Consider the following 26,800-nt stretch of genomic DNA (forward strand, 5'->3'; position numbering starts at 1 on the left):
TTACCGCTGCCCATTGGCCGGCATGGTCCACTGCTCATTGAGCGCTTCCCACAGGCCGGGGGCCGCTCTCTGCACCTTCCTATGTTGCCGTTCAGTCTTCACGGCGGCCCGTGGAACAGCCTTCTTACCCCTCATTCACACGTAAGTGAGTGAGACTCGGAGTGAGAACACCTGCCCAAAGCCCACGTAGACACGTGGCTTCAAAGTCAGACCCTCTCCTGTACACAGTCTGGCTATAGCGTGCAGACCATATACTTCTCTCGTTAGTGTCTCCAGGGCCTGGCACTTGGCAGAGTTGGCCGAGCAAATCATAAATCACATGATCACGGACAACCTATACATCACGTCACCTTTGCCCTGTGTCCTGTGGGTTAGAAGCAAGTCATAGGCCACACCCACCCTCAAGGGGAAGGGGCTGAACACGAGGAGCGGTGATCATTGAGCGTCAGTTGAGAAGCCGCCTCCCACACTTTACAATCCAGATGTCAGCTGCACTGCCATCTGCCTTTGCACATGCTGTTCCCCTGCCTGGAATTCCACCCCCTCTGCCTTTGCTCAGCTGAGGTCTCTGCTTAGCTGCTACTTCCTCTGGGCTCTTGTCAGCACGCCCAGAACAGTGCGGCTTCCTCCTCTCATAACGCGAATCTCCTGTGTTGGAATTTTTCCATTTACTTGTCCATCCCTCCACGCCCTGCCCCACCAGGGCCACATGTAGAAACTACACAGGACCTGGCACATGGTGGAAGCTGAATAAATACTGGTCCGGGGAGAAGAGCTCCGGCATGTAGCCCGGGATCCTGGCTCCCAGTTCTGGCGTCTGTCCCCTGTCCAGGGCCGTCTGCTGGATATAACCTCTCCCTGAGCCCCGTGTCACCTCTGTAAGGAGGCCGGTGCCGCGTCTGACTTCTCCTGACTTTGAGATAACTTTCCCCCTGTGGTTCCCAGGTGCACTTTTCTGGAAGCTTTCTTGCTGTTCTTTGCCTCTCTGCTCCCCCTGCCTTGTAATTCCGTGGCCCTGCCAAAACCTGGAAGCTCCTCATTAAACCAGGAGCTGCCTATCTGCTCCCAGAGACTCCAGATGGAAAATATTAGCTTCTATCTCAACTGAGGACTGACATAGGAAAGGCTCCTTGAGCTGGTAGCTGTCAAGGAGAGGAATAAAAGTTCTCATCTGCCTGAGTAATTGTTTCCTGTGTTACCAGAAAGACAACAGATTTATATCCCAGACGCATTCACACCTGGCAGGGCAGCTGCCTGTGCACAATCTAGTCACTACTTATTTTTCCCCTACCGCTCCTTCTTGGACCTGGTTAAAGGAGAAGTCATGGGGGGGCAGGGGGAGAGGGGGCTCTGGAATGTCCAGTCTGAGAGGTGTGGGAACCAGGAAGGTGCAGGGGCAGAGATGGACGCCGGGCCCCGGGGCTCGGAGGGAGGCTGGGCAGGCAGGCAGAGCGCATGCCGGTCCGCTGTCCTTCCTCACACCCCACCTCCGTCTGCCGGCTGGTCCCATCATCAGCCTGACATCTGACACGCGTCCTCCTCAACCCTCCCTCTCTACCCCTCTAATCCGGACCCTGACTCTCTCACAGGGACTTCGACAGCAGCCTCCCACGTGGTCTCTGGCTTCTGCTCTCAAACCCTGCAGTTCGTTCTCCCCGCCCAGCCCGACTGAGCTTCTTCGTCCACAAGCAGCTCACGTCTCTCCTTGGCTGCTCATAGCGCTTGGAAGGAAACTTGACCTACAGGGTCCTGCGGGCTGCCGCCCGCCCTGCCTCCTAATTCCCCGGAGCTCACCCTCTCTTCTTCCTACACGCCTTCCTCACTCACCCCAGGCGAATTGTGCCCTTGGGATCTTCATGCTGACAGTCTCACAGGGACACATTTTCCCAATCACACAACTGGCTCCTTCGCACACGTGTGTCTGCTTGGTTGTCTCTCTGCAGAGAGGTCTTCCTGGCCACGTGGTGTGACATGCTGTCTCCCTCCACTGCTTTCTAGTCCATTGCTGGGCTTTATTTTCCCCCAAACCTTGACTGCCATCCAGAACTTCATCAGCGGTTGTTTTTTGTTTATCTTCTGCCCTCCCCCTGGAGTGGACGTTGATAAGAGGAGAGAAAAAATGACTGTTTCATCTGCCATTGGAGTCACAGCACCCAGGGCTGTGCCCAGCCCAGAGCAGCGGCCCGGTAAATCTTTAATCAACGAATTAATCAAAGCGGGTGATAGAAGGCCGAGGGAGGCCGGCCGGCCAAGAGGTAGATGTGGCACCTAAGCAGGTGGATGACTACCCCTGTCTGAGAACAGCCAACATCCGGGGACCCAATAACAATAATTACAATGATCATTGCTGCTCTTGTGTTTTGACTGTGTTTTAGGTTCTGAACTTGTTCGATTTACCCACAGAGGCTGGTTACAAAGCACTGCAAAAGGGGGGCACCGCAGAAAACGCTGCCCCCACAAAGACGTGAAGGATGGGGAAGCACGGTGTTGAAGGACAGGGGACGCAGGGCAAGAGGGGACAACAGGGGAGGAAACTGAAAACAGTACAAGACAAAAACAAATCCGGAACGTTCACATGTGAAGGGATTTACTTGTCCAAACTCTCGGTCATCTACACTTGCCATGTTTTTTATAACTATGTGCCAGAAGGTAAAACATGGTCATAATACTTGGAGTCCACCCAGAATAGAGGGTACTGACCTGCATTTTAAAGAGATGAAGACAGACGAAGTACACAGCTAAGAAATCTCTTGCATTCCTGGACCAAGGGCCAGGACGCTTAGGGAGAGTAAACACCCATAAGAAAGATGAGAGTGTAGCATAATGCAATCTGAACGGCGACCTTTGATTTTATTGATCTGAGTCCCAATGGTCTAGCAAACAAGATTTGTCAACCAGAAGGTCCTGCAAATATTTCAGAGCAGAGACAACCTTTTAGCAGTGGATAAACGAAGGTCCAAGAGATTGCGTCCTAGTTTGTTTTTTAAACTACAGTTAATGCGTCTCCTAAAGAAAAAATTCCTGTTTCTGATTTATTTTCCTTCTCAAAGCAGTGTGGGTAGGGGAGGTTACGATCCTGGGTTTCTACGCCATCGTTCATTGAGAAGAACCCAGTCGGCCATTATGGGAGGAAATCGAGGCTCCAAGAACTTGATTCGCATGTTCAGCATCCCAAAGCTCAGAAGTGTCAGAATGCAAATTGTCTTCTCCCTCTCGCCCCAGAACGTCTCCTGGACAAGTTGGAGCCTGTTGGGCCGGAGTTTAAGTAGGTGATGTCCTTCCTTCTGACGGAGCAGCTTGGAGCTGCGCCCCACACCCTGCAGGGACACAGGAGCCATTAGGATTTGGCAGTGGCCTAGACAGATTTGCTCAGTTTCTGGGACATGTGTGCCCTGCTCGTGAACATCAGCCCAGTTTCCATCATTTCAGGAATAGAGTTTGCAGCGGAGAAGGGTTCGGGCTTCGGGATCAGACACACTGGTGTTCCGATTCCAGCTCCTCTGCTCACCAGCTCTGTGTCCTTGGCCGAGTGACGGCAGCTTTCTCAACCTTGGCTCCTCGTCTCTGAAATGAATGAGTACCCACGCATCTCTGTCCTCGTGGGGACCTCACAACGTGTCCGCCTCGCTCTCTTCGTCTCGGGCTTTGGTTTAATGCTTGTTCTTTGCAAAGACCCAATTTTTTCATCCTGAGAAGGATACCACCGGGCTTCAGGGAATGACCCACTTCCAGCCAACTGCTTCTTTCTGGGTCGTTCTGATGAATTAAATGAAGAACCATTTAAAACCGCAGCCCAAGGAGCCAGAGGCAGAGGCTGCAGAGGGGCGATGAAGGCGGAGCCCATGCACGCATGTGCAAGGAAGCTTAGTGATGTGGACTGAGCTCCAGGTGTGCAGGGGTGGCGCCTGGGCCAATCAGATCACACGACCCACCTGGGCCCTGGTGCTACCCTAACTAGGCCAGTCATGGGGCGGACCTTCACGTGCGACACAGCAGTTACAGAGACCGGGGGCCACCCATGCCGTGTGCGGCTTCGTCTTTCCTGCCCCTTCGGATCTCTCGTGTCTCACCGCAAACTCTCAACACCCAGGGCCTCTATTCGTGCTGCGAACACGTTTATTTCAAAGTGCATTTCCTAGAAGCATTGGCAGGAAGAGAGTCTACAGAGTGGTATTTCCAGCGCACCTCTGGGTGCATGGTGGACTTGGCTGGGGCTGTTTTGAACCAGAAAACAATTTGACTAAAGGACTTTTCAGCCCAAAGAGTATTCACCGGGCCTTCCCTATGTTCCCCACACTGGGCTTGACACTGGAATGCAAAGACGAATAAGAGACGGTGTCTGACGCCCCAGTGAACGAATAAGTTATCATTGACTGAGGCCCCACCAAGGGCCAGGCACTTTAGAAATGTTCTTGTTATTCTTTACGACAACCTAAGAAGGCAGATACCGCCTCGTGTTATAGGTGAGGAGTAGGAAGCTCAAAGGGCAACTCGTAAAGGCTAGAACTAAGCTTTAGGTTCAGGGATGTTTCACAGAACACCCCGTATTTTCCAAGTACTCTGAGTTACCTTTCTGTCAAGGAGCCAGGATCGAGTAGAGATGCGTATATAAAGCTCCTTAAATACTGTCCAGGTGATATAAACCCACGTGCTGTAAGCCAAGGTCGAGTGAGAACGATGCTACGCCAGAAGTCTGAACAAGGTGGGAGACCGGAGTCTCTGCCACAGGTTGGGCGCTCTGTACTCCTGGTTTTCTAACTCATTTGCAAATAGAAAATATTGTGTCTGGAGGGGTGGGCCCCCTTCCACCCTCTCTCCCTATTTTTATGAGAATGGGGATGGCTGGGATAAATGAACGTAAGGTCCTCCTCCCACAAAGCTCTGACGTCCCCTCCCTATGCTCCTTGCTGCCGGAGCAGGGACAAAATCAATAAGGAAGCCCAAAGTTTGCAAGAGCAGGACAGACAGGCCCATGCTAAAAAGTGTTGTTTCCATAGTTTGGCCTTAGACTGTCCTGTTCTATGGGGAAAAGTGTCTGTCCCTGGGAGAAATGCCAGTTTTACAGATCTGTTCATAAAAGAACCGGCAGCTCACAGTTCTTGCCAATGAGTAAACTCGAATTGGAGAGACCAACAGAGTGGAGCCCATCGGAGCAAATGCACCCCTTCCCCCTCCCCCACGCTTGTAAGGCTGGGCAGCACCCACCTGGCTGATGTCTGAACCCTGCTCTAGGCCAAGAGCCAGACCAGACGGGCATGCCGCAGAGGGAGTAAGAGGGCCATGGGCAGGAGTGGACTCGATCCGAGTGGGAGACTTAAGAAATGGATGCTTGTGAGGTGAGGGGGTTATCCTGCAGGTGGGCAGGTAGGATAAAGGGCTAGAGGGACAGTCCATTGGGGAATGTCTCCTTGCAATGGTCTAAGTTCCTGGTTGTTCTGTCTTGCAGCCCTCGGGGAAGTCAAAGCTCTCCTCAGCCCTAACGTTCATCTCATGCTGCATCCAAACTTTCCTTCCGATCCTGACTCAACCTTCAGTCAAGAAACCAGCCTTTGCCTGCTGGGTCTGCTGTGCTGGTTTTGTGGGAACTGATGCGGGGTGGCCGGGGTCTACCTCACCCCTGTCCCCTGTCCCGTGGAAAAGAGGCCAGGCCAGGAAGGAGAGCTACATTACTTGTCAATGTCTGATATTATAAAGAGGGTTTATTTTTATTTTTTAGCCAATATTATAGATTTTAAAAGTGTATCTCATTTTAAAAGTTTGCATATTCTTGATTATTTGTGAGGCTGACTGTTTTCTCATACGATAATTGGTCATTTGCCTTCCTTTGTGAATTTATATAAGTCTTTCCCTCTTTTCAATGAGTTATTGATTTGCAAGAGTTCTTTGTATATTCCAGAAATGCATACTTTGCTATGTATTATATTTTTTTGTGCTTTGGTCATTATTTATTTTTTTCTTAATTATGACCACAAGAAATCATACTTTTGGGCATCTCAAATTAGCCAGTCTTTTCATGGCCTTTTGCTTGGTATGTCATCTTTAAGAAGGTCATCCCTACGCAAGGTCATAAACGTGTTTTCTGTGGTTATCTCAATAATTTCATCTATTTCTTTTCTAAGATTAGGTCTCTCCAAGTCATTTATAATTTTATCTCGTGAAAGATGGAGGATGCGAATTTCCTTTTGCTCCCACTGATCTGAAATCCTTGTATACATCTAACTCCTTCCCCTTCTTCCCTCCAGTTACAAGGGATAGAGCCCCTCCTCCTGTCTGGGACACGTTGGTCACCTGGCTCTCCCCTCTGTGCCCTCCTCCTTCGAGAGCTCCCTTCCCTGCATTCCTTGCTTGTCACTGTTCCTTCTTTCCCTCCTGGACCAGTTCCATCAGCACAGAGACATAGTCTAATTCCATCCACCTTTAAAAAAAACCCTCCTTGCCTTGGGCGTAAGACAAGTGATATTAAATCTGGATAAAAATAAAAATTGTATTTTCCAAACCTCAGGGAGCCATGGAGGTAATGACAAGCAGAGGAAGTGCAGTCCTGGTGCCGGGAGGGCGGCTCCCAGGTGAACCTCTGCTTTCCCCTTAGGGTCACTTGATGACTCTGGGAACAGGGGAGGGGTACAGCCTGGGCTGGGTTCCGTCACCCGGCTGTCATGGAGTGGCAAAACGAGAGGCTTGAGGGGCAGAGCATGCAGCCATGTCCCACCCTGAGACTTGCGGAACTCTGAAGCGCATGATGCGAGAGGCTAAAGACCCCAGAAGAGCAGAGTGGAATCCCTGAGAATAAGGTGGCGGGAGCTGAGAACATGGAAGGGTCAGGTGAACTGACGCCAGCCATTGCCACTGGCAGCTGATTTTTCCTGAGGACACCTGCTGATTCTGATGCAGCTGGACAAAGGTGGTGACCTGTGGGATCTACCTCACAAGACCAGGACCCTGTCCCCAAGGGCTCTTTACAAGGGGCAGCAGCTCAGGGCAGGACGGTCAAGAGCAAAGCCAAAGCCCCAGAGAGCAGATCAGACTCTCCTGCAGCCCGACTGACCTCTCTGACTCTTGTGTGAGAGCCGCACTATAGGACAGGGTGGACAGGAGGGACATAGACTGATTCTTATCAGAACTGCGATCAAAACTTCACTCAGTTCTGTCCTTATTGGAATGAAGTTTTCGAGTACTTCATTCTATCTGCCCGCAGAAGAAAGGGTTAACTCCACCTGGCCAAAGAGAAAACATTATCTAGAACCTTTACTGTGCTTTTTATCACAATATTTGGTATTCTTTAAAAAATTACTCCAAGAATAAAAGTCTATACAACTGAAAACCAAGAGAAAAAGCAGACAATAGAAGGAGATACTCCACTAACTCAGTTATCAGTGTGACCTGGTAACAGCTTATCCAGGTATTAAAAATAGGCCACCATAAACAAATCAAACAATATCCCACATGTCCTAGCAATATTCAAAGATGTTATCCAAAAAAGTTTTGGTGGAGAACACCAAATAAAGCATGCAAAGACGTTATTCTGATTACCCAGATGGCTATACCACCTGAAATACTGTCTCATCCATAGGCTCCTTTATCTCACTAACTACCTCAAAACTAGAAACAACCAGAAGTTCCAGAAAATCAAGCTGCACGGAAGTCCAACAAACAAAGATATAGAGAAGAACTACTTATTCAGACAGGCAGGAGGGGCGGATCCAGGGCGGAGAGCATGTGGTGTGGTGGTGGCAGCAGCGGTGGCAACAGCAGGCTGGCAGAAAGCGCAGTCACACATTTTAAAAAGTCAGGAGGAACACCTGGGGAGCATTCCCAGCTCCTGATTGGACCTTGCAGCTTACAGTCCCAGCACTGGGGAAAATCAAGCCTCATTGCTTCTGACTGTGCAGACCAGTGGGGGATGGGATGGAGAAAGAAACTGGTGGTCTCTCAGCAGAGTCTGCTTGTTTAAAGGGCCCCCATGGTCCTAGAACGTCCACAGACCCACCCACTCTGGGAACAACAGCCAGAGCAGCAGCTAGAGGGGCGCCAGTCCAGTGCAGAAGTGGGAGAAGTGCCTGGAAAAGGGGCGAGTGCTGGGCAGGCATCATTGTTCCCTCTCGGACCCCTACCCCACATACAGCACCACAATGTGGTGAAAGAGGTCATCCTGTACTGACAAATCCCTAAGGCCCCGCCCCTTACAATGTAACAGGAGTGGCAGCTTTACCTGGGACGCGAAGGTAAACACACACAGGAGCCTCTCAAAATGAGGAGACAGAGAAGTATGGCCCAAAAGGGGGAACAGATCAAGGTTCCAGTGGGAGAACTAAGCGATGAGGAGATAGCCAACCTAACAGATACAGAATTCCAAACACTGATGATAATGATGCTCACAGGCTTGACAGATATGCTTGAGTACGGCAAACTCAGAAGAAGTGAAGGCTATGCTAACTGAAACAAAGGAAAATCCACACAAAACCAATGGTGAAGGGGAGGGAACCGGGGTTCAAATCAATGATTTGGAACATAAGGAAGAAAAAAACAGTCAACCAGTACAGAATGAGGAAACAACTGAAAAAAATGAGGAAAACGTCCCAAATTTTGAGAAGGAGATGGACATACAGGTCTGGGAAGCACTGAGGGTACCAGACGAGCTGGACCCAGAGGGGACCACACCAGGATGCATCATGACTGAGATGCCAAAGGTGAAAGATAAAGAGAGAATCCTGGGAGCAGCAAGAGAGAGGCAGAGAGTTGCCTACAAAAGGATGCCTGTAGGACTATCAGCTGATTTCTCAGAGGACACTTTGCAGGCAGGAAGGGGCTGTCAAGAAGTATTCCATGTGATGGAAAGCAAGGACCTACAACCACGATTACTCTATCCAGCAAAGCTATCATTTGGGATGGAAGGGCAGATGAAGTGCTTCCCAGACAAGGTAAAGCCAAAAGAGTTCATCATCACCAAGCCATTATTATATGAAATGTCAAAGGGACTTACTTAAGAAAAAGAAGATCAAAACTATCAACACTAAAATGATAACAAACTCACAACTATCAACAACTGAATCTAAAAAATAAAAACAAAATCCAACTAGGGAAACCAGAATAGGAACAGAATCATAGGTATGGGGATCATTTGGAGGGTTATCAGTTGGGAGGGGGGAGGGGGAGAAATTGGGAAATGGTGCAGGGACTAAGAAGCATAATCGATTGGTACAAAATAGACAAGGGGAAGTTAAGAATAGTATAGAAAATGGTGCAGCCAAGAACTTATATGCATGACCCATGGACATGAACTAAGGGGGGGTGGGATTGCTGGAGGGAAGGGGGTACTGGGCAGAGGGGAGCAAAGGGGGAAAAATTGGAACTATTGTAACAACATAATCAATAAAACATACTTTAAAAAAAAAGTGTCTAGTAGGAAAAGAATCGATTTTTCAAGTAACTTAGCCATGGGTTGGGTAGGGTGACTTGGCAAGTGAACATTGTTCTTCCTATTTAAAATGATTACAGTAGCCCCCTTTATCCATGGGGGATATATTTCAAGACCCCAGTGGATATATTAAACCGTGGATAGTCCCGAACCTGTGTATACTATGATTTTCCTCTATGTACATACCTTCCCTCCCTCCACCCTCGCTGGCCCGCAGTGGGGTTTGCTTGATTGGCCCACGCGCAGCTGGCTTTTCCTGTTTTCCCGATCACTGCCCTCAATTTATATCAACGTGGTGCCTCCTTCTCTGCTGGAATGTGCACCCTGAGAGCTCTTGTAGCTGCTGCATGAGCTCAGGGCCGAAGCCTGAGCTGAAGAAAAACTGGAAGCCAGAAATAGGACAGGTTCTGGCACCATGTGGGTCGCACATGGTGCGTGTTAACCACACGTCACACTGACTCGTACACTGTCATTACTTTCTGGTCCAACTCCCTTCCTTGACAGAGGAGGTGACTGAAGGACAGAAGAGGCTGGTGTGACTGTACCACCTCACACACCTTCAGACTCTCATTGCCCATCAGTGGACACATTTTCTAAAGCCTTTCACAGCTGACATGTAGGATACGGTATTTACTAACCTCTGTCTTTACATAAAGACCTTTGTTTTAAGTAGCTACAAAGCTTGCTTTCCGGTTTACCCTTTCCTTCTGTGGTATTAACACCTGGATAAACTCATTCTTTGGTAGCCTGGAGCAAACGGGGACTGGGGTGCTTGTCACCCTGTTAAACAGGCTCAAAGGAGAGCAGAAATGTTGAAGAAAGGCAGTTGTAACCTAGAGCAGAAATCAGCCCAATTATTTGGGATTATATGTCATGCTTTTTTAAGGGGAGCCCCTCCAATAAGCGAATCGTGCATGTGTTTTTAGACAGAGCAAGTTGTATTGTTCTTGCAACATTCGTCATCTGAGCTGACTCATTCTCTTCTGTTTAAATTGTATTTAAAAAAAATAGCACAGCTGTTTGGTTTGTCCCTCAGTCTGTTTATGGTTATATTTTTACAAAGTAAAATAATCTTTAAAAGTTAAATTTTTTCCCCAAGAAAACTGTGATACTTTCCATGAAATATAGGAAGAATATTAAATTTTATTGAATCTACTATGTGCCAGGCACTTTCCCTTGATCAGCTGATTTAATATTCAAAGAACATTAAGGGATAGGTTTAATGTACCTGTCTCAGTCCAGGTGAGGAAAACGGGGCCCTGCAATGTGAAACACTTTCTTGTGGGTCACCCTAAGATGTCCACTGGGATTCTTCCAAGTGTGCTTGTTTTCCAAGTCTGTACAGTAATACCATGGTGACTGAGAGCTGGACTCCAGCCAGCCTGCCTGCTTTAATCCAGGTCTGCTGCTGACTATGTTAACCTTGTTCCCAAAGTACACAATCTCCCCAAGACCCTGTGTTTCCTTATATGTAAAGGAGGCATTATTATACTATACCTCCTGGAGGGGTAGATTCTTAGAAGGGCACCCTTCTTAGCCAAGTAGCTTGTTCTCAGTCCTGGGCAACTCAGTCCCTTCCCCTGGCCTGGGTCCACTCCTTCAGCACCCTGGCTCCAGCCTGGTTCCTAGTAAGTGCTCCTCCATGGGTTCCTTTGGTGCAAACTCTCTCTCCCTTCTTTCCTTCTCAACTCAAACGTTCCAAGAAGTTATACTAGGAAGAAAGGAGGCAGAAAGAGGAAGAAAATGTGAACCCACAGTCGGTCCTAGCAGCTCGCCTCCCAGGGGAGAGACATACTTTCTTTTTAGAATAGTCTTTTATTTAGTAAAACACATCCATGTGACATGGAACCAAGAAAAGTTAGCCCTGAGACAAACAGACCTCATTGTTCTGCATGATAAAGTAAAAACGTTAGCATTTCCAGGATCCGCTTTTCCAAGGGAGAAGGGGTCAGTAACATAGACAGGAGCTCAGAAAGATGAGGTGATCGGCTTCGGGTGGCGGGTAGTGAGCAGAGAGGAGGGATGCTGCTGTAACTTTTTGAAAATGAGTGTCTAATATCCCACTTGAAGGCATAGTCTGAGTGTTAACCCACAGGCGCCCCCCCCCAACCCTCAAACTTAACTCCCAACATGTCCCAAAGTGTGTCACCTGCGGCCCCATGGAGAAGACACCATAGTGGCAGCCGGTGTGAGGTGGGGGGATGTGCATGGAACATGAGTGAGATGCGTGATCATCCAGGACCCACACTGAATGAGTAGATGTGGGAGCTTTGAGGTAAGGGGTGCTGTGGAGAACTGTGAAATCCCTTTAAAAACAATCAGAATAACTATTAGGAGAGAGAAGATATCGTTATGTAGGAACAGTAAAAAACATGGAAAAAAATAAAAATGATTCAAGAGAAAGTGATGGATACAGAAGACGGCAAAGAAGATCCAACATATACATAATAGAAGCCCCCCCAAAAGGAAAGATAGTGCAGAAGAACAAATACAAGCAACTATTAAAGAAAACTTTCCTGAAAACATACAAACAGAATGACTTGAATCTATATTTAAAGGGGACAACATATGCCTGGCACCCACGCCCAGAACAGTCCACTCCAAGACACAGTCTATTAAAACTATTACTTTTATAGAATAAAAATCCTTTTGCCATAAAGTAAAATGACCAAGTAACTTATATGGCACTACACCTTTGTAGAATGCTTTTAAGTTAAAACACAATGGAGTAAATGGAGTAACAGATGTCCAAGAAAGGAAATGTGAGCCAACAATGGTTTATTCGGCCAAGGTGACCTTTTCACTACCCGACCTAATGTGCCACCACACTACCCTGTTCTGTTTTCTTTGTAGGATTTTGCACATCCCACGCTTCTTGCTCATCTTTTCCCAGGATGAACGCTGCATGAGATCAGGGCCTTGGTTTTGTTTGCTGCTGTATCTGCAGCACCCACTACAATTCATGGCGGTGGTCAAAGGTTTCACGAACAAAAGAACTTGGCACGAGGAATGTCTTTGGCATCTCAGACCGCTATAACAGAACACCAGAGACTGGGTGGCTTAAACACTAGATATTTATTTCTCATAGTCTTATAGACTGGGAAGTTTTGAGATCAAAGTGCCAGGAAATTCACTGTCCTGTGAGGGCCCGCCTCCTGGTGTGTAGAGACACCCATCTTTTCTTGTCCTCACATGGCCTTTCCTGGTGCATTTGCATGGAGAGGTCATCCTCTCTCCTCCTCTTCTTGTAAGAGCACTTCATGTAAGATGCCATTAGGACAACCCTACCCTCGTGTCCTCATCTAACCCTAATCACTTCCCAAGGCCCCACCTGCAAACACGCCCACGGGGAATGTGGGCATCAGCATGTGAATCTGCGCTGGGACACAAACAGAAATGTCCCTCTCCCAGGGCCTAAAGTGAGGCAACTGGCTGAGGTCTGATGTTCCTCCTGCTCCGATGTTCTGTCCCCGAGAGGTGTCTTGTCTAGGAAGAGCTTTCACGAACCGAACTCTTACCCCGCCAAGCATTGTGCAAGGCAATGGGGTTAAAATGACAGACGCCACAAACGCTGTCATGTGTGGTGACACATACCTGCCCCGTGCTGGGGAGGCAGGCTGGGGCAGAGAAGATAAAATAGGAAAAGTATTTTTCTTATATAACTGTCTCAGTAGATACTTGACAAACTATGCATATCATGACCTTCCCTGTGAGGAAGCTGTGGACTGAAGTCAGACATGAGTGGGGAGGGCCTGCTTACCTGCTCAGAAGGTAGAGGGGGGGCAGCTGGTCTTGAGAAGGAGGGACTGAGCACAGAGTGGGCTGGGCTGGGACTGCAGGTCACGGAGGTGGGAAAGCGACCCTGGTTAGGGGCTGGGGGGCTGGGGACAGTTTCAGGGAGCAGACCCCTCCTGGGATTGGCACTTCCCATGGAAGGACGACTTGGAGAGTGTCAGAGCAGGGAGGGGACAGCTGGCTGGGGCAGGAGGGCGACAGCGGTGGGACCAGTCAGGGGGGTCTGGGAGACCAGGAGTTTGCACGCGCTTATTCCAGGGGTTCTCAGATCGTGCCTCCAAGATCACTGGGGTTTTGAATATTTGAATTATACGGGGAAAAATTCCCGCCTCATCTTCAAAGTACAAGAAATATGCTAAATTCATGAGTGTTCTTTCCCTTCCCAATTTTCTTATTTGGTGACTGCCTGTTCTTGCTTCTCCCCATCAGAATCTAGGTCAAGGACAGAAGCTGATTTAGCACAAAGTTAGATGAATTGTCTTATATTTAATTAATCAGTATTACAAAGTGTTTGTGCTACATGCAACCTCATAACATCTAGGTATGTGGGTATCTATAAAAGGGGGGATCTCCAACCTCTGTCCTACAGGGGGGCTGCCTAGGGCCTGACCACAGTGCTCGCTTGCTTGGCCTCCTGCTAGGTCAGAGGCTGTGGACCTTTGACCTGCAGATTCCAAGTCCTGAGCACAGACCAGGGTTTCTCTCAGGCCTTCCCGTCATCTGCACGTGAACCTGCTGGGTGGCTGGGGCTTTCGCAGACATGGCCGTGCGCAGGCACGCGCCACGTGAGAGCGCTGGGCCGAGGGCTCCAGAGGGACACGGGGCTGAGGGAAGAGAACAGGAGGCAGCCCTGTGTGCGTAGCACATGACGTTAGTTGCTGGGAGGACAGAACAGAGGGAGAGGCCGGAAACCATCAGGCAGCTGAGAAACCCCGAGACACAGGTACAGCTTGGGCACTGGGAGGAAGCTATACCGACTCGGGGGTTCTCTAGTGCCAATCTGCCAGGGGAGGCCGAGGGGACCGCAGGCAGGCTCCAGCAGGCCCTGGGCAGGGCCCATCCCCTGCCTGTCCCTCCCCCCGGACCTGGGCATGGCAGAGCAGAACAACAGGCTGGTAAAAAAGGTGAACAGAGGCACAGACATCCTCACTGCAGGACTGGGGCTTGGGGAGATGGAAACCGCAGGACCTGGGGACAAGAACAGGACAAGAGAAGACAGTCAAAGGAGAAGGGACAACCTGGTCGGGGGGGGGGGGGGGGCAGGGTGGAGGGTAGGTGGGGGCAGAGCTGCGGGGGCGAGTCTGGCCAGGGGTAGGGGCTTGGTGGTCAGGACTGGTCTCCAGCGGGGAGGTCTAGGGGCTGAGCCAGGGCAGGTCGTGAACAGAGCAGGTGGCTTGGTGTCAGAAGACCTGGATCAGAAACCTGCCTCTACGCCCCGGACAAGCCACTCTACCTCCTCAAAACTCAGCTGTGTGACCTGCAAAGTCAAGGAACACCTAGCTCAGCTGTGGTGATCAAGAGACAGAGCTGGCCACCTGTGAGGTGCTCTACAGGTGTGGCCCCTTTACTAAGGGGCTGCCTCCCTGGCTCCCAAGGTAGTAAAGGGGAGAGCTGGGGTCCCCTACCCCGTGGGCAGAAGAACTAGGGCGCTCCTCCTTTCTGACCTGGCCTCTCTAGACTCACAGGCGTCGGGCCCCCAAGATGCTCACCAATCACTGGTACTACGGGTCTGGCAACTGTTCAAGGAGCATGTCTTCAGTGCCACCGACCTATGCAGAGAAGGGAATCAGAGACAGGAGCCCCCAGGCGCCTCCCTCCACTCCTGGCTCCCGGGACTTCCACCAGCTTGGAGTAGCAGGCAGGCACCACACGAGGGGGCTCTGGGGCCTCGCCTACTAACTAACGTTCACCCCATGATGCCCACCAGAGAGGCCCGCCTATGGCCAAGGGGCCTTCAGTTAGAGATCCCAGAGGTAGCCTGGCCATTCAGTTCTAACTTCTCTCTAATCTGTTCCTTTAAAAGTCTGCAGTTATAAGTCAGCCCTGCCCCCCAGTTTTTGGTGCAGACATGGAGGCAACCACTATAGTACAGACACCAGACAGATATGGGGGACAGGGAGCAGGGCCCCCCAGGCTGACCGATGGGTCCCCAGGAGAAGCACGGACTTGCCTTGGTGTGGTACACTATGCGCCAGAAACCAGAGTCAGAGGATCGGTACCGTCTGCCAGGGTAGAGCTGCCACATGAGAGGCAGCACGCTTGGGGGCAGCTGGCTGGGGCGCATGGCCTCCCCTCGGGGGACATCTTCCTGCCGCATGAGTACTTTGACGCTACCTTCCTCCTGGAGAGAAGACCAGGACACACGTTCAGGGCTCCTGTGGGCACGAATGGCCACCTACCCGACCAGCTGGCCCCTGCGATGCTGGAACCACTGTCCTGGAAGCTCCGTTCCTTTAGCCACACATGGTCCTCTCAGGGACTCTGGCTGGGCCGGGACACCCAGTACCCTCACACGTCCAGACACTCAGACAGGGTCGCAAAGGTCCACGTCTTCCTGACAAACTTCGGGTTGCCAGGGTGTGCCGTGGGGCTGCGAGCTGCCTTCGTGTTGAGGTTTTGGTGCCTGTTTCAGCGGATGAGGGGTTTTCTTTTATTTCACCCCCCCTGCTTTTGTCATACCATTTCCTTTTCAACAAGCTCTCCCCAGACCTCAGAATCACAGGACCACCCCTTCCCACCATCTGCACCCCGTCCCCCGATCCTCCTCTTTCACCTGGACTACTGCCATGACTTCCGAGCCTGCCACCTAGTTGGACACGTGCCCCACAATATCAGTTCTTGGCCCAGCACCCAGGGGATCTGTCCAAAACTCACATCACTTCCATCCCTGTTCGACACCCTCCAAAGCCTTCCCACTGCAGGCAGAATGAACTAAAATCTTTACGATGGTCCCCAGGCCCACGCAGCCAGGCCTCCGTCTCCCCCCTCCCCCAATCCTGTTTGTCCGTCACCTGCCACCCTCTGCCAGCCACACAGCCACACTTCCAGCGACGTGCCACACTTCAGCGAGCTCATACACCTGTGGTCCTCTGCCTAGAACATTCTCCCCAGAAGTACGCAGGGCTTACACCTTGCTTTTAGGCAGGAACCTGCTCAAATGTATGTCTTCCAGGAAGATGGATTCAGCAAAACCCAGCTCTAGGATAAATGTAAGAGGCATGACTACAACAGAGTCCTGAAAGGCTTCAAATCTAATGATGGGCAAATTCATGGCAGACAACGCCGGGGTGACGTCAGCTTCACAAGAAGTAGGATTTTTATCACGGTCACTGCAAACCCCCAGAATCGTGCTTGGCATATAAACTAGGCCCTCGTGTTTGTTCAATGGCTACTTTTCCAAAGTGAAAACAGCTTTTTTAACCTTTTCTATGAAATAAATGAGAACTCATTGTTAAGAAGGAATTCAGATCATCCTGTGAGGTCTAAGTGTGGAAGTATGTGGTCTTCCATATCCCGCAACCATTTTTAGTTTGCTTATTCATCTTTTGCTTGTCCATGAAGGTAAACTTTTACATATTAAGAATACGGGTCCTTTCAGGGACATGGTGCAAATCCTGTCCCACTGTTTGCTAATAGGTTATGTTTTGTGCAGAATTTATAATGATTACGTGAAAAACTCTGCTTTGTGGTTTGGGAGCCATATTGAAGATATTCCCCAGCTAGAGATTTAAAAAATTAATAAAATCACTTAAAATTTCTTTAAATACTTAAATTAAAAAATAGTTAACATGGTTTTTAAAAGTATGTATATGTATATTTTATACGTATTTTTAGTATTTATATGTACATTTGAAAGTTTAGGTGCCAATAAAATGCAAAATTAGATGGTGATTAAGAGCTTGGAATGCCAGTCCTGTTACCTAACTAGCAGTATTTCTTTGGATAAATTCACATTTTTATGCCTCAGTTTTCTCACCTGTAAAATGGGGACACAATCACTATCAATATCTTCTTGCTGTTTGCTGTTATATTACCTACATGTTCCAATAGCATGTATTTTAATTTTGCTTTTATACATTTCTACTTCAGTTTACCCAGGAACAGCGTTTCAGCCTTTTTCACCTAAGTTTCTTTGAGGCTCTGATGGGAAAGCACGGTAAAAGATACAAGTCTTTAAAAAAAAAGAAAGTTATTAACCGATGTTCCATCTGTAGTCATAACACGTAAACAAAGTCAACATTTATTCAATACTGGCTTTTACACTAGTATATTATTTATACAAGTTTGTGAATGTTTTTTCCCCAAAGTACAGAGGAGGAATGGAATATCCCCAACGCTAGGGTAGTGGTTCCGAAACGCGGTCAGCTGTACCCTGTCAAGGGGCCTTTAAAAACACAGGTTTCCGGGGCTCACCTACGGAGACCGATCACGGGCCGCGCGTATGAACGACTTACTTTAGAGCAGCGGTTTTCGACCTTTTCCATCTCACGGCTCACGTACACTAAATTCCTAAAATTCTGCAGCACCCCAAAACCAATTTTTTTGCCAACATGATAAAAAAATAAATAAATAAACAAGGTCTACTTTTGATTCATTCACACGGGTTGGCTCTTAATTGTGTCGGCGGCTGTCATTTTCTTATCTGACAGCCTAAGAGGAAAGAAGTCCCTGCCCCTAACTCCTTGGGTGCGGACTGCGCGTTGTAAAACTTCTTCGGCACGTCCGCAGCGGCGCACCGGTTGGAAATCGCTGCTTTAGAGAGAATATCCCCGTATTACGGACTAGGAACCCGACACCCAGAAAACTCCTGTTTTACTCAGGATCGCATTCACACACCGCAGAGGCGCTGGGTCCCCATTCCTTGGCCTACGTGCCTGTCCCCGCAGCCCTTCCTTCTTGGCCTGGGGAGCCCCTACTCACCCCGAGGGCTCAGCTCAGACTGGTTTCACCTGTAAGCCCCCCCCCACCCCGGGCGCCCCCGGCAAAGCAGACCTGCCCAGCCTCCCGCCACCGGGCTCGGCCTGCTGCACCCAGGGGCTCCCCAAGGACCGTGCGTGGCCTGGGGCCTCTCTAGTGCCCGGGGCCTGGCCAGGGGTGGTGACTCGCGTGCTGCCCTGCCTGGAGGGGAGGGCCCCAAAGCAGCCGTACCTCGACGTTTACGGGCACCCACGTGCGCTCGTTCTCATCCACATACACGCCCTGCCGCCAGATCCACAGGCGGTCCGGGTGCAGGGTTGTGTGCCCGCTGAGCTTGAAGCCACTCATGACGCCGGGAGCGGTCTAAGGAGCAAGAGCCGCAGCCTCTCCAAGCCTCTTGCTTGTCGCTGAGACTCGGGCCGGATGCTTTATAGCGGACGGGGCTTGGGCGCCTCCAGGCGGTGGGGCGGGAGGAGGATGGGGCACGAGGCAGGGCGGGGCGCAGGGCAGAATAAGGCATAGCTGGAGGCAGGATGGGTGGGGTGTGGGGCACGTGGGGCGGACCAGCTGGGGCCGGAGCTGTGCGCGCAAGCCTGCCTTGTGCCCTTGACCCTGGCAGCATCTAGGAGCACAGAGCGAGCCCCACAGACCCAGGACTGCCTCAAGCCCCCCCCCCCGCCCCCCAAGCCAGGCAGCCAGCCTCCCCTCTGCCCCCCACTTCCCACGGATGGCGAGGTACCCATGCCTGTGGCCTTGGCCCTTTCTTCCGTCCTGAGGTGCCGGCGTCCTGCTCTTGGACCCCACTGTCTGAATCGGCCACTGTGTGTGGCTGCTGAAGCCACACCCCAGATGGGGACTCTAAGCCTCTGCTCAGAGCTCATGGTGACCGCCAGGCAACCCAGAGCTAGGCCCCCTCCACACCTTTTGGGACCAGAAGAAACCTGGAGTCCCCCAGGTTCACGACATCATCCTCAGCCTGTAGGTGTGGGTGTCAGAATCCATTTCCTTGGCAAAATGCAAATCTTGAACCTCCCCCCTCCTCAAAAGACACCCGTTTTCCACGGTTTTGCTGCTGCTGTGGTCATCTAGTAGCTATTGTGAAATGGGGTGGCTTTAAATTCATTAGTGAAAACATTGTTCAGAATCAATACTTAAAAAGAAACCCTTCCCTCCACCCCAAGACCACTGGATCTGAAAAGTCCTTCTGTGAATTACAGCAAATAAGGAAAACAATATTACTTCATTTTGCAGTGAAAGGCGCCCGTTAAGGCAATTAAGAAAATTAAGAACAATGAGAAACACGTAAATCGAGCTCCAGCAATGAAGCTCTGACATCAGCACTGGTAGCGGCTTGGTGCCTCAGCTTCTAGCTCTTTCCTCTCACTCTGACTAGGCATCAAGAAAATAACTGTGGTCTTTTGAAATGTCGTGAAAAGGGAGAATGAGCTTAACAGTCGCTCCCTGGACAGCAAAGTATGTATCTGCTTCTCTGCCTAGGCAGACAGCCTAATTCAGGAGAAGGTGGACCTCGGTGATGGAGGTGTAATTGGGTTTATGAGGAACTTAAACAGGACACAAAAGCCAAGTAAAGTTTTGCATGGCAGGAGGAGACTCCAGCCCAGCAAAGCTTTTGCCCCATGCAGGCCCCAGCCACGTTAGTACTTAATAAAATTCAGACCTGTGGCTTTCAGGCTGATTTCCTTGTGGTTTGTTCTTAAGTCCAGACCCAGATAGCCCCTGGGAGCAAGTGTGCTCTGTGGGGGTGTCCCAGCCCGGTTCTGAGCTCTGAGATCTAATGTGGTAACAAACTTGCTTAAACCATACTCTGGGATAGCCTCTTGTGACCCAGGGGCCATGCAGCCCCTGACCCAGCCACATTCGTGGCTCAGGGACCCAGAATGCCAATTTCACAGCACTTGTCCTGCTTGTCTAAAAGAGGCCACAAAGGAACAAATAATGGGACAAGAATCAGACCCATTAGGCAGGCTATGCTCCTGAATGTTCTGGGAATATGATCCCTGCCATTTCACAGAACAAAGAGACTGCATCGTCATTGTGGAGGACTTAGTAAATGGTTTGAGAAGGTTCCAGAAACTGCAGAATGGAGAAGGATGACTGGGGAGCCTAGTGGGTAGCTCATGTGCAGGCCTGGGCCTTCTCTCTGGAAATTCCACAAGAGGGACAACGGTGGCTGCTAGGTAACCTCAGAGACAGGGGAGCCCCTCATACATGGTATCCGCCCCTTCCTGGGGCTCCACGGCCCCTTAGCCTCGTTGTGGAGCTGTATGTCCCTTCCAATGCTTTATTAGTCTCCCAGCTACCTGAAGATAATCAAAGCAATTATTTTGACTCATTTTAAAAATGGAATCCTTAACTGGTACTTTCATATCCTGACTTGGACCCAGTTTTGACTTTGACCTGAGAAAGTTGCCATCCTTTGCCATATCATTGCCACACTTTTGTGATGAATGGCCCAAGCTCAATGCTTTCTAAGCCTTTATTTAACACAACAATACCTGACCCCTGATAAAAGTTGCCTAGCGGGGGGAGGGGGTGGTTAACAGAAGAGATGGATCAACTCATCACCGCTGGTTTTGAGCAGTGGTTCTGGATATCAAGAACCCCTGTGGAATTCATTCTTCAGAACGGAGGAGGCCATCTTCCTCTTTGGGGTTCCAAAGAAGGGGCTTGAGACTGAGTCCTGGCCACCAGTGTGAACTAGAGCCTTGCTACCCCACGCGTGGCCCTGACCCAGCGCCATCAGCATCACCGGGAGAACCACAGAATCTCCGGACCTTCCCAGCCCTCCTGAGTCAGAATCACATTGGAACCAGATCCCCAGGTGATCGGTGGGCATGGTAACAACTGGTCATCAGGAGGGCAAGAGGTGAGGGGGGCTCCTTCCACCCTTCCCTCCAGATTTCTCTAGTCATGACCCAGAGCTGAATATATGTGTCGGGATCGTTTAGTTCTATGTTACTTTATTTTAAAAATCACTTCTAATATGTAAAGTGTTCTCTTCTTAAGATCTTGGTAACCACTGTCACCCTGGCCATCATCTATGATCACGGTGAGCTGTAAAGGGCCTGCAGAGGCACTCAGGCCTCTGGACCCTGCAACGGCCTCAAATCATCAAGCTAGTAGATCAGAACACTGGCTGCCCATTAGAATCACCCAGGAAGTGTTAAAAACACCGGTGCCTGGCCCCCAGTCCAGACCAATGCGACTGGAACCTGAGATGGAGGCTTGGGCACAACTTTTTTTTTTTAAGGGCCTCCTCAGGTGATTTGATGCAGCCAGGCTGAAGAACCCCTAATCTAAGATTTGAATCACTGTTTTTGACGCGGGAACAAGATTTAGAAAACTGAATAACCATGAACGTGTTAAAGCTCTTTTTTCTACCATCCATCCTTGTCTACCTCAGCCCAAGTCTGCACTTGACTCCTTTCCCTGCTTTTATAACTTGCTACTTCCAGTCTTCTGTGGGCAGGGAACCATAACACCAAGGTTAGGAGGATTATAAGAGTCTGAGATCTCACCGAAATATAAAACACAGAAACTCTGGTATGTATCGGTAGATGTTACAGCTTCCATGCTAGTCCTCTAGAGTGGTTTTTAAATTGCTCCTTGGTGTGGGCCATATCTCAGATAATTGAGGCTTACGATCAAGTGAGCTCAGGGTAGAAGGGAAGTTAATAGCCTTTCTCCAGAGGGATGACAGTTTCTCCCTTGATGAATGGAGAACCTGGGAGAAAGGTGTTCCGCATTATAACTCAGGGACTAAGCCAGGCTTTCCCCGCTGAGTAGCTACTATCTCTCTCTTCAAACTTGACAGACTTTCTGTGTTTCTAGCCGGGTCAGAATCTAGTTGTCTCTTAATTTTGCAAAATATTTTAGCCAGTCTCCCAAACACTACTGAATAATTATCTTTCCACACAAGATTTCTGATACCACCACTGTTGAAGACCAAGTTCCCACGTAGAAATGGATCTGCTTCTGGACTCCGTTCTGACCCATTTGTTTGCCATTATGGTAAAACCACACGTTAAATACATCATGAATTTGAATTTGAAATGCATGGTGGGGTAGGTGCTCTCTTTTTGTTCCTTTTCAAAATTATACTTTTGCATCTCTGTATTTTTTTTCTTAATATTTTTGGGTTTTTTACTGGCATTTTATTGAATTTGTAGAGTTTAGGAAAACTTCTTTTATTCTTTAGTAAAGTTTTATAGCTTTTCCCATAAAAGTTGCATATTGTGTTTCACTTACTTCTAGACATTGTATAGTTTTGTTGCTTTTGTGAATGGTATATATATTTTTAATGCTACTTTCTAGCATAAAGGAATGCTGTTGAGTTTTGGTGTTGACTTTATCCCCTGCATCCTTGCTAACTTGTATTAGTTTTAATGGTTGATTTATCCACAGATAAGATAGTCTCTTTCCCTCTTCCTTTCCAGTCTTTACATTGCCCCATATCTGTCTACTTCTCTCTCTCTCTCTCTCGCTCGCTCTCTCTCTCTCTCTCTATCTTTCTCTCTCTCTCCTGGACTTCTGGTGTCTGTGGAGCTGCATGGAACAGCAGGGGTGAGCCACGCAGGCATTCTTCTCTCGTTCCTTTCTTTAATGAGAATTCTCTAAAGTTTCACCAGTGAGTGTGATGATGGGAGGTGGAAGTTTGGTAAATATGCTTTATCGGTTAAAGAATGTTTTACTGTTGCCCTGGCTGCTGTTGCTCAGTGGATTGAGCGTCGACCTGTGAGCCAAGTGTCGCTGGTTTGATTCCCAGTCAGGGCACATGACTAGGTTGCATGTCAGGTCCCCAGTTGGGGGCATGAGTGAGAGGCAACCACACAGTGATGTTTCTCTCCCTCTTTCTCCTTTCCCCTCTCTCTAAAAATAAAATAAACAAATAAATTATTTTTTTTTAAAAAAGAATGCCCTACTGTTCCTGGTTCTTAAGTTTTTTTTATTTGTTTATGTTTTTACTGTGTGTGTTGAATTTTATTGGGTGCCTTTTCTGCGTTTATTGAAATGATCTACATTTGCAGCAAAGAAGACACTGCAGGTTGCCCACCCAGAACCCATGTCTCTCGTCCTCCTTGCGCAGAACCCTCATTTTGAGCAGCTCTACCTCCAGTTTCTTCCAGGAACTGGGACTAGGGTGGCCCTGCCCCTGGCCATGGGTGAACCCTGATTTCTCCAAGGCAGTTCTTGGTTTGGGGCAGCCATTTGCCTCAGTTCTGTCCCATGAAACCTGAATTGGTTTTTCTTCAGTTCTAGAAAATTCTCAGCTATTATTTCCTCAAATTGCTTATCTCATTCTCTTTATTTTCTCCTTTTGGAATTCTTATGAAATAGTGTCGCTATTACTGCACTCATCCTCCGTGTCTTAGCTTATTTTCATCCTTTCCTTCTCTGAGGCTCGTACATCCTGGGGAGACATCCGTAGGCGAATTCCTCAGTTCAGTAATTTACTCTTTACTAGTATTCGTTATGTGACTTAGCTTCTCCCCTGAGTTTTTCATTTCAGGAATTATACTTTATTTTTATAGTTTTTGTCGGAGATAGCAACTTAAAAACTATTGAAAGCAAAACATAAGAGTATTTCTATGACCTTGGAGAAGAAATATATATATATATATATATATTTAAAAGGCACAAGACCCACAAACAAAAATAGAAAAGAATGATACTTTGCAAAACACAGTAAGCAGTTTAAAAGACAAGCTACATTTTCTCTGTCTCTCTTCAAACTCTAGAGAGTTTACAAAGTTACTTTCAAAATGACTCAGGGCTGATGAAGAGGAATGGTCAAAAATGAAGACTTCAGTCAAAGGAGGAAGAGCAGTGCAGTACACTCATAAGAAAGTGCCATCCGAATGAGGTGACAGGACACGGTGGGAGGACATTTCCCGCGATGGTCACGCCTGGTGGGAGGAGGAAGTGGGGGTGGCCACTGAAGGGTTAACTAGAACATAGCAGCAGGGGTATCTGGTCCAGCTGAACTGAAGAGCTCACTACCCCCTCCACACCTACCCCCCTGGGGTAAAGCAGAAAGTGACCTCTGTCCTCTGAGTGAATGATACTCAGGACAGGAGTTGGGGCGGTGCCCTGAAGGAATGACAATGGCCGGAGGAACAGAGAGTCTATAAATGAGCACCTCCCCCACTGGGTACCCAGCTGAACTCCTCACCCCTGGAAAAGAGGAGAAATAAGCCCCAGGTAGATTTCCAAAGGCAAGACAGCTGCAAGTCCTCTTAGGGAGGCACGATTTCCTAGGTGAGCTCACAGGGGAGACTCATGGGAGAGCAAAAGTACACACGTACCTTTGCGCCTGAGGGAATAGCTGAAGAGCTGCCAAAACAGGTATTGAGGTCAAGCGGATCGAGAAGCCTAGAGAAAGGTGGTCTGTGGCAACAGCCCATGGATACGTGGTTACAGAATCCATCTCCCGGGGAAGCAACCCTGGTGGGTATCGGCACAGGCCCTGCAAGCGGGTTGCCGGGGTCACATCCCGGCACCTATTTACTGAGGCTGCAACCTGGGCAGGTCACTTACCTTCTCTGTGTCCGGAGCTGGTTGTTCATAAGCTGGGGACAACAACATTACATCTACTCCCTAGGGCTTTTAGGAGGATTGAATAGTTAACATTTGTGAAATATTTAGAATAGCCCTTGACCTAAGTACTCCTTCAATGTTTGCTTTTGTTGTTTTGGATACAAAAATAAAATTGTGGACATAAAAGACTCACTAGATATGTTGACTAGCAGAATGGGCAAAACGGAAGCCTGGAAGACTGGCTGAGACTCTTCTTAAATGCACCAGAAATGGTTAGAAAGGGGGCGAGTGTGAAGTTAAGAGGCATGGAGCAGAGAAAAAAGAATAAGAGGGAATAAATACTTGAGAAATTCCCATAACTGAATCGTCGTTGGCAGCCGTCCGTCTCGAGAGACGATGGTGTAGCTTCCCAAGAGTCTATCTGCACCGCCGAGAATGGTTGTGCAATCCGACTCGGGAGTGACACGGTATCTGTCTCCTCCCGTGTTGAATCGACATCTTGCGATGACGCTGGAGTGTCCTCTCCAGTGAAGCTGAAGCTACAGAGCCTGGGCAGGGTGATATGGAGGGTCTGCTGTTGCCCATGCAGCAGACCCCCCCTCTCTTCGCAGCTGAAGGGTCCAAGGGAAAGACGGAGTCAATACAGCTTGGCTTCAGGTGCGCCGCAGGAGTTGCCGGTGTTGACTACAACGTCAAACCGCCTTAGGGACTCCGGCTCCGGATTTTCTGTCGGGGTTTACTCCCTTAGCCTTTCCCCTGAAGAGGTATGCCGCAAGGCAGCATAACTGAATAGACTGATGTCATTAGAATAGAATAAATAAGGGAAAAGATACCTAAACACACCATGATGAAATATCAAAGATAAAAGTTTCTTCAGTAAGAGAAAAGAAACCAGGTCATAGAATTCAATGGATATAGATTTCTCATTGACAACACTGGCTACAATACGAAAGTGTTTGCATATAACATATAATAATGTGTTTGAACTATAATTATATATCCAGCTAAACTATCATTCATATGAGAGGATGAGACATGAGCAGCCCTCATTCCCTAGACCCCATCCGGCACATAGAGGCAGCTCATTAGCAGGGAGGGAAAAACTCCAGAAGAAATAAATGAGATACAAGCAATGAAAAGGGTGAAAATACCCAAACTATTATATTGTTTGAAAACAGTGTTAATTATTTTTAAAATATAGAAATGGTTTCAGATAATTTCAACATGGAATGGAAGTGTGGATCAAAAGAATGAAGAAATGTAAGTAAATTCCAAAAGTTCTTTTTTAAAGGGGAGAATAAATAGTTAACTTTAGATGGTTTTATGAAACAATGCCTTTAAATGTGTAGGCAAGTTGAGGTGACCCAACAGAAGGTCAAAAGCAGAGGGCAGACCTACCCACTTTGGGATAGTCCGAATGGAGAAATGAACGAATAAAATGGAACGGTAAGCGAGAACCCTTGTGATGCTCAGAAGTCAGTCAAGCTATGGTTAATACCCCAATTCTGCTCTAATTATCTTCATCTTAGGATAATAAATAGAACGATGTGGATAGTCTGAGCAATCCTTCAGAAGAGAACGAAACTTCTAGATAAAATATGTCTTTAAAATCTTTTTAAAGGCATTGCTGAGGTGACAACGAAGTAATAAATCAGAAGCCAAAGCCAGTGAGAGCAGAAATTCAAAGAAGTGACGGACCTTTCCCTCCGGGGGCAGAAGCCTGCTGATCTTGAGCTTCTAATGTACTTTTGACATTTTTTTAGCAATATATTTCACACATATTTATTTGCTCTTACTTCTTATACTATTTTCTCCATTCTGGTTTCACTTCTTGATGGAGTGGTTCCTCTCAAAGCCCTTTTAAAGAAGGCCTTTCTATGGTAAACTTTCTAAGGATGTACTGTCCAAGAGGTAGCCACTATTCGCATGTGGTCGTTGAGCACTTGAAATGTGACTGGTCTGTACCGAGATGTGCAGGGATGGAAAATGCATGCTGGACGTCAAAAACGTAACACACACACACACACACACACACACACACACACACACACGTGCGCGCGCGCTCACACCAGAACACAGGGCTGTTCTTGTCCCCAAATATGCCAGCCTCCCTCC

General features: G+C 48.6%; 1 protein-coding gene across 1 annotated transcript; it reads right to left on the minus strand.

Annotated features, from left to right (window-relative positions):
* Positions 1-14,931: 14,931 nt before the first annotated feature.
* Positions 14,932-18,475, minus strand: TCL1A (TCL1 family AKT coactivator A). The gene is made up of 3 exons (XM_090268376.1): positions 18,359-18,475; positions 15,381-15,551; positions 14,932-14,979 (listed from the first exon to the last, which is right to left on the minus strand). The coding sequence occupies exons 1-3, from the start codon at positions 18,473-18,475 to the stop codon at positions 14,932-14,934; spliced, it is 336 nt and encodes a 111-aa protein (XP_090124502.1).
* Positions 18,476-26,800: the final 8,325 nt, after the last annotated feature.

The sequence above is a fragment of the Furipterus horrens genome, unplaced genomic scaffold (assembly GCF_987537825.1).
Source record: "Furipterus horrens unplaced genomic scaffold, mFurHor1.1.pri manual_scaffold_3, whole genome shotgun sequence".
NCBI classification, from domain to species: domain Eukaryota; kingdom Metazoa; phylum Chordata; class Mammalia; order Chiroptera; family Furipteridae; genus Furipterus; species Furipterus horrens.

Excerpts from the sequence above, each read along its gene's own strand:
- TCL1A (XM_090268376.1), bottom strand. The coding sequence starts at position 18,475 with ATGAGTGGCTTCAAGCTCAGCGGGCACACAACCCTGCACCCGGACCGC. Across the intron at positions 15,552-18,358 it reads GGGTGCCCGTAAACGTCGAG|GAGGAAGGTAGCGTCAAAGT; the intron begins GTACGGCTGCTT and ends TCTTCTCTCCAG. Across the intron at positions 14,980-15,380 it reads GCATAGTGTACCACACCAAG|GTCGGTGGCACTGAAGACAT; the intron begins GCAAGTCCGTGC and ends TTCTCTGCATAG.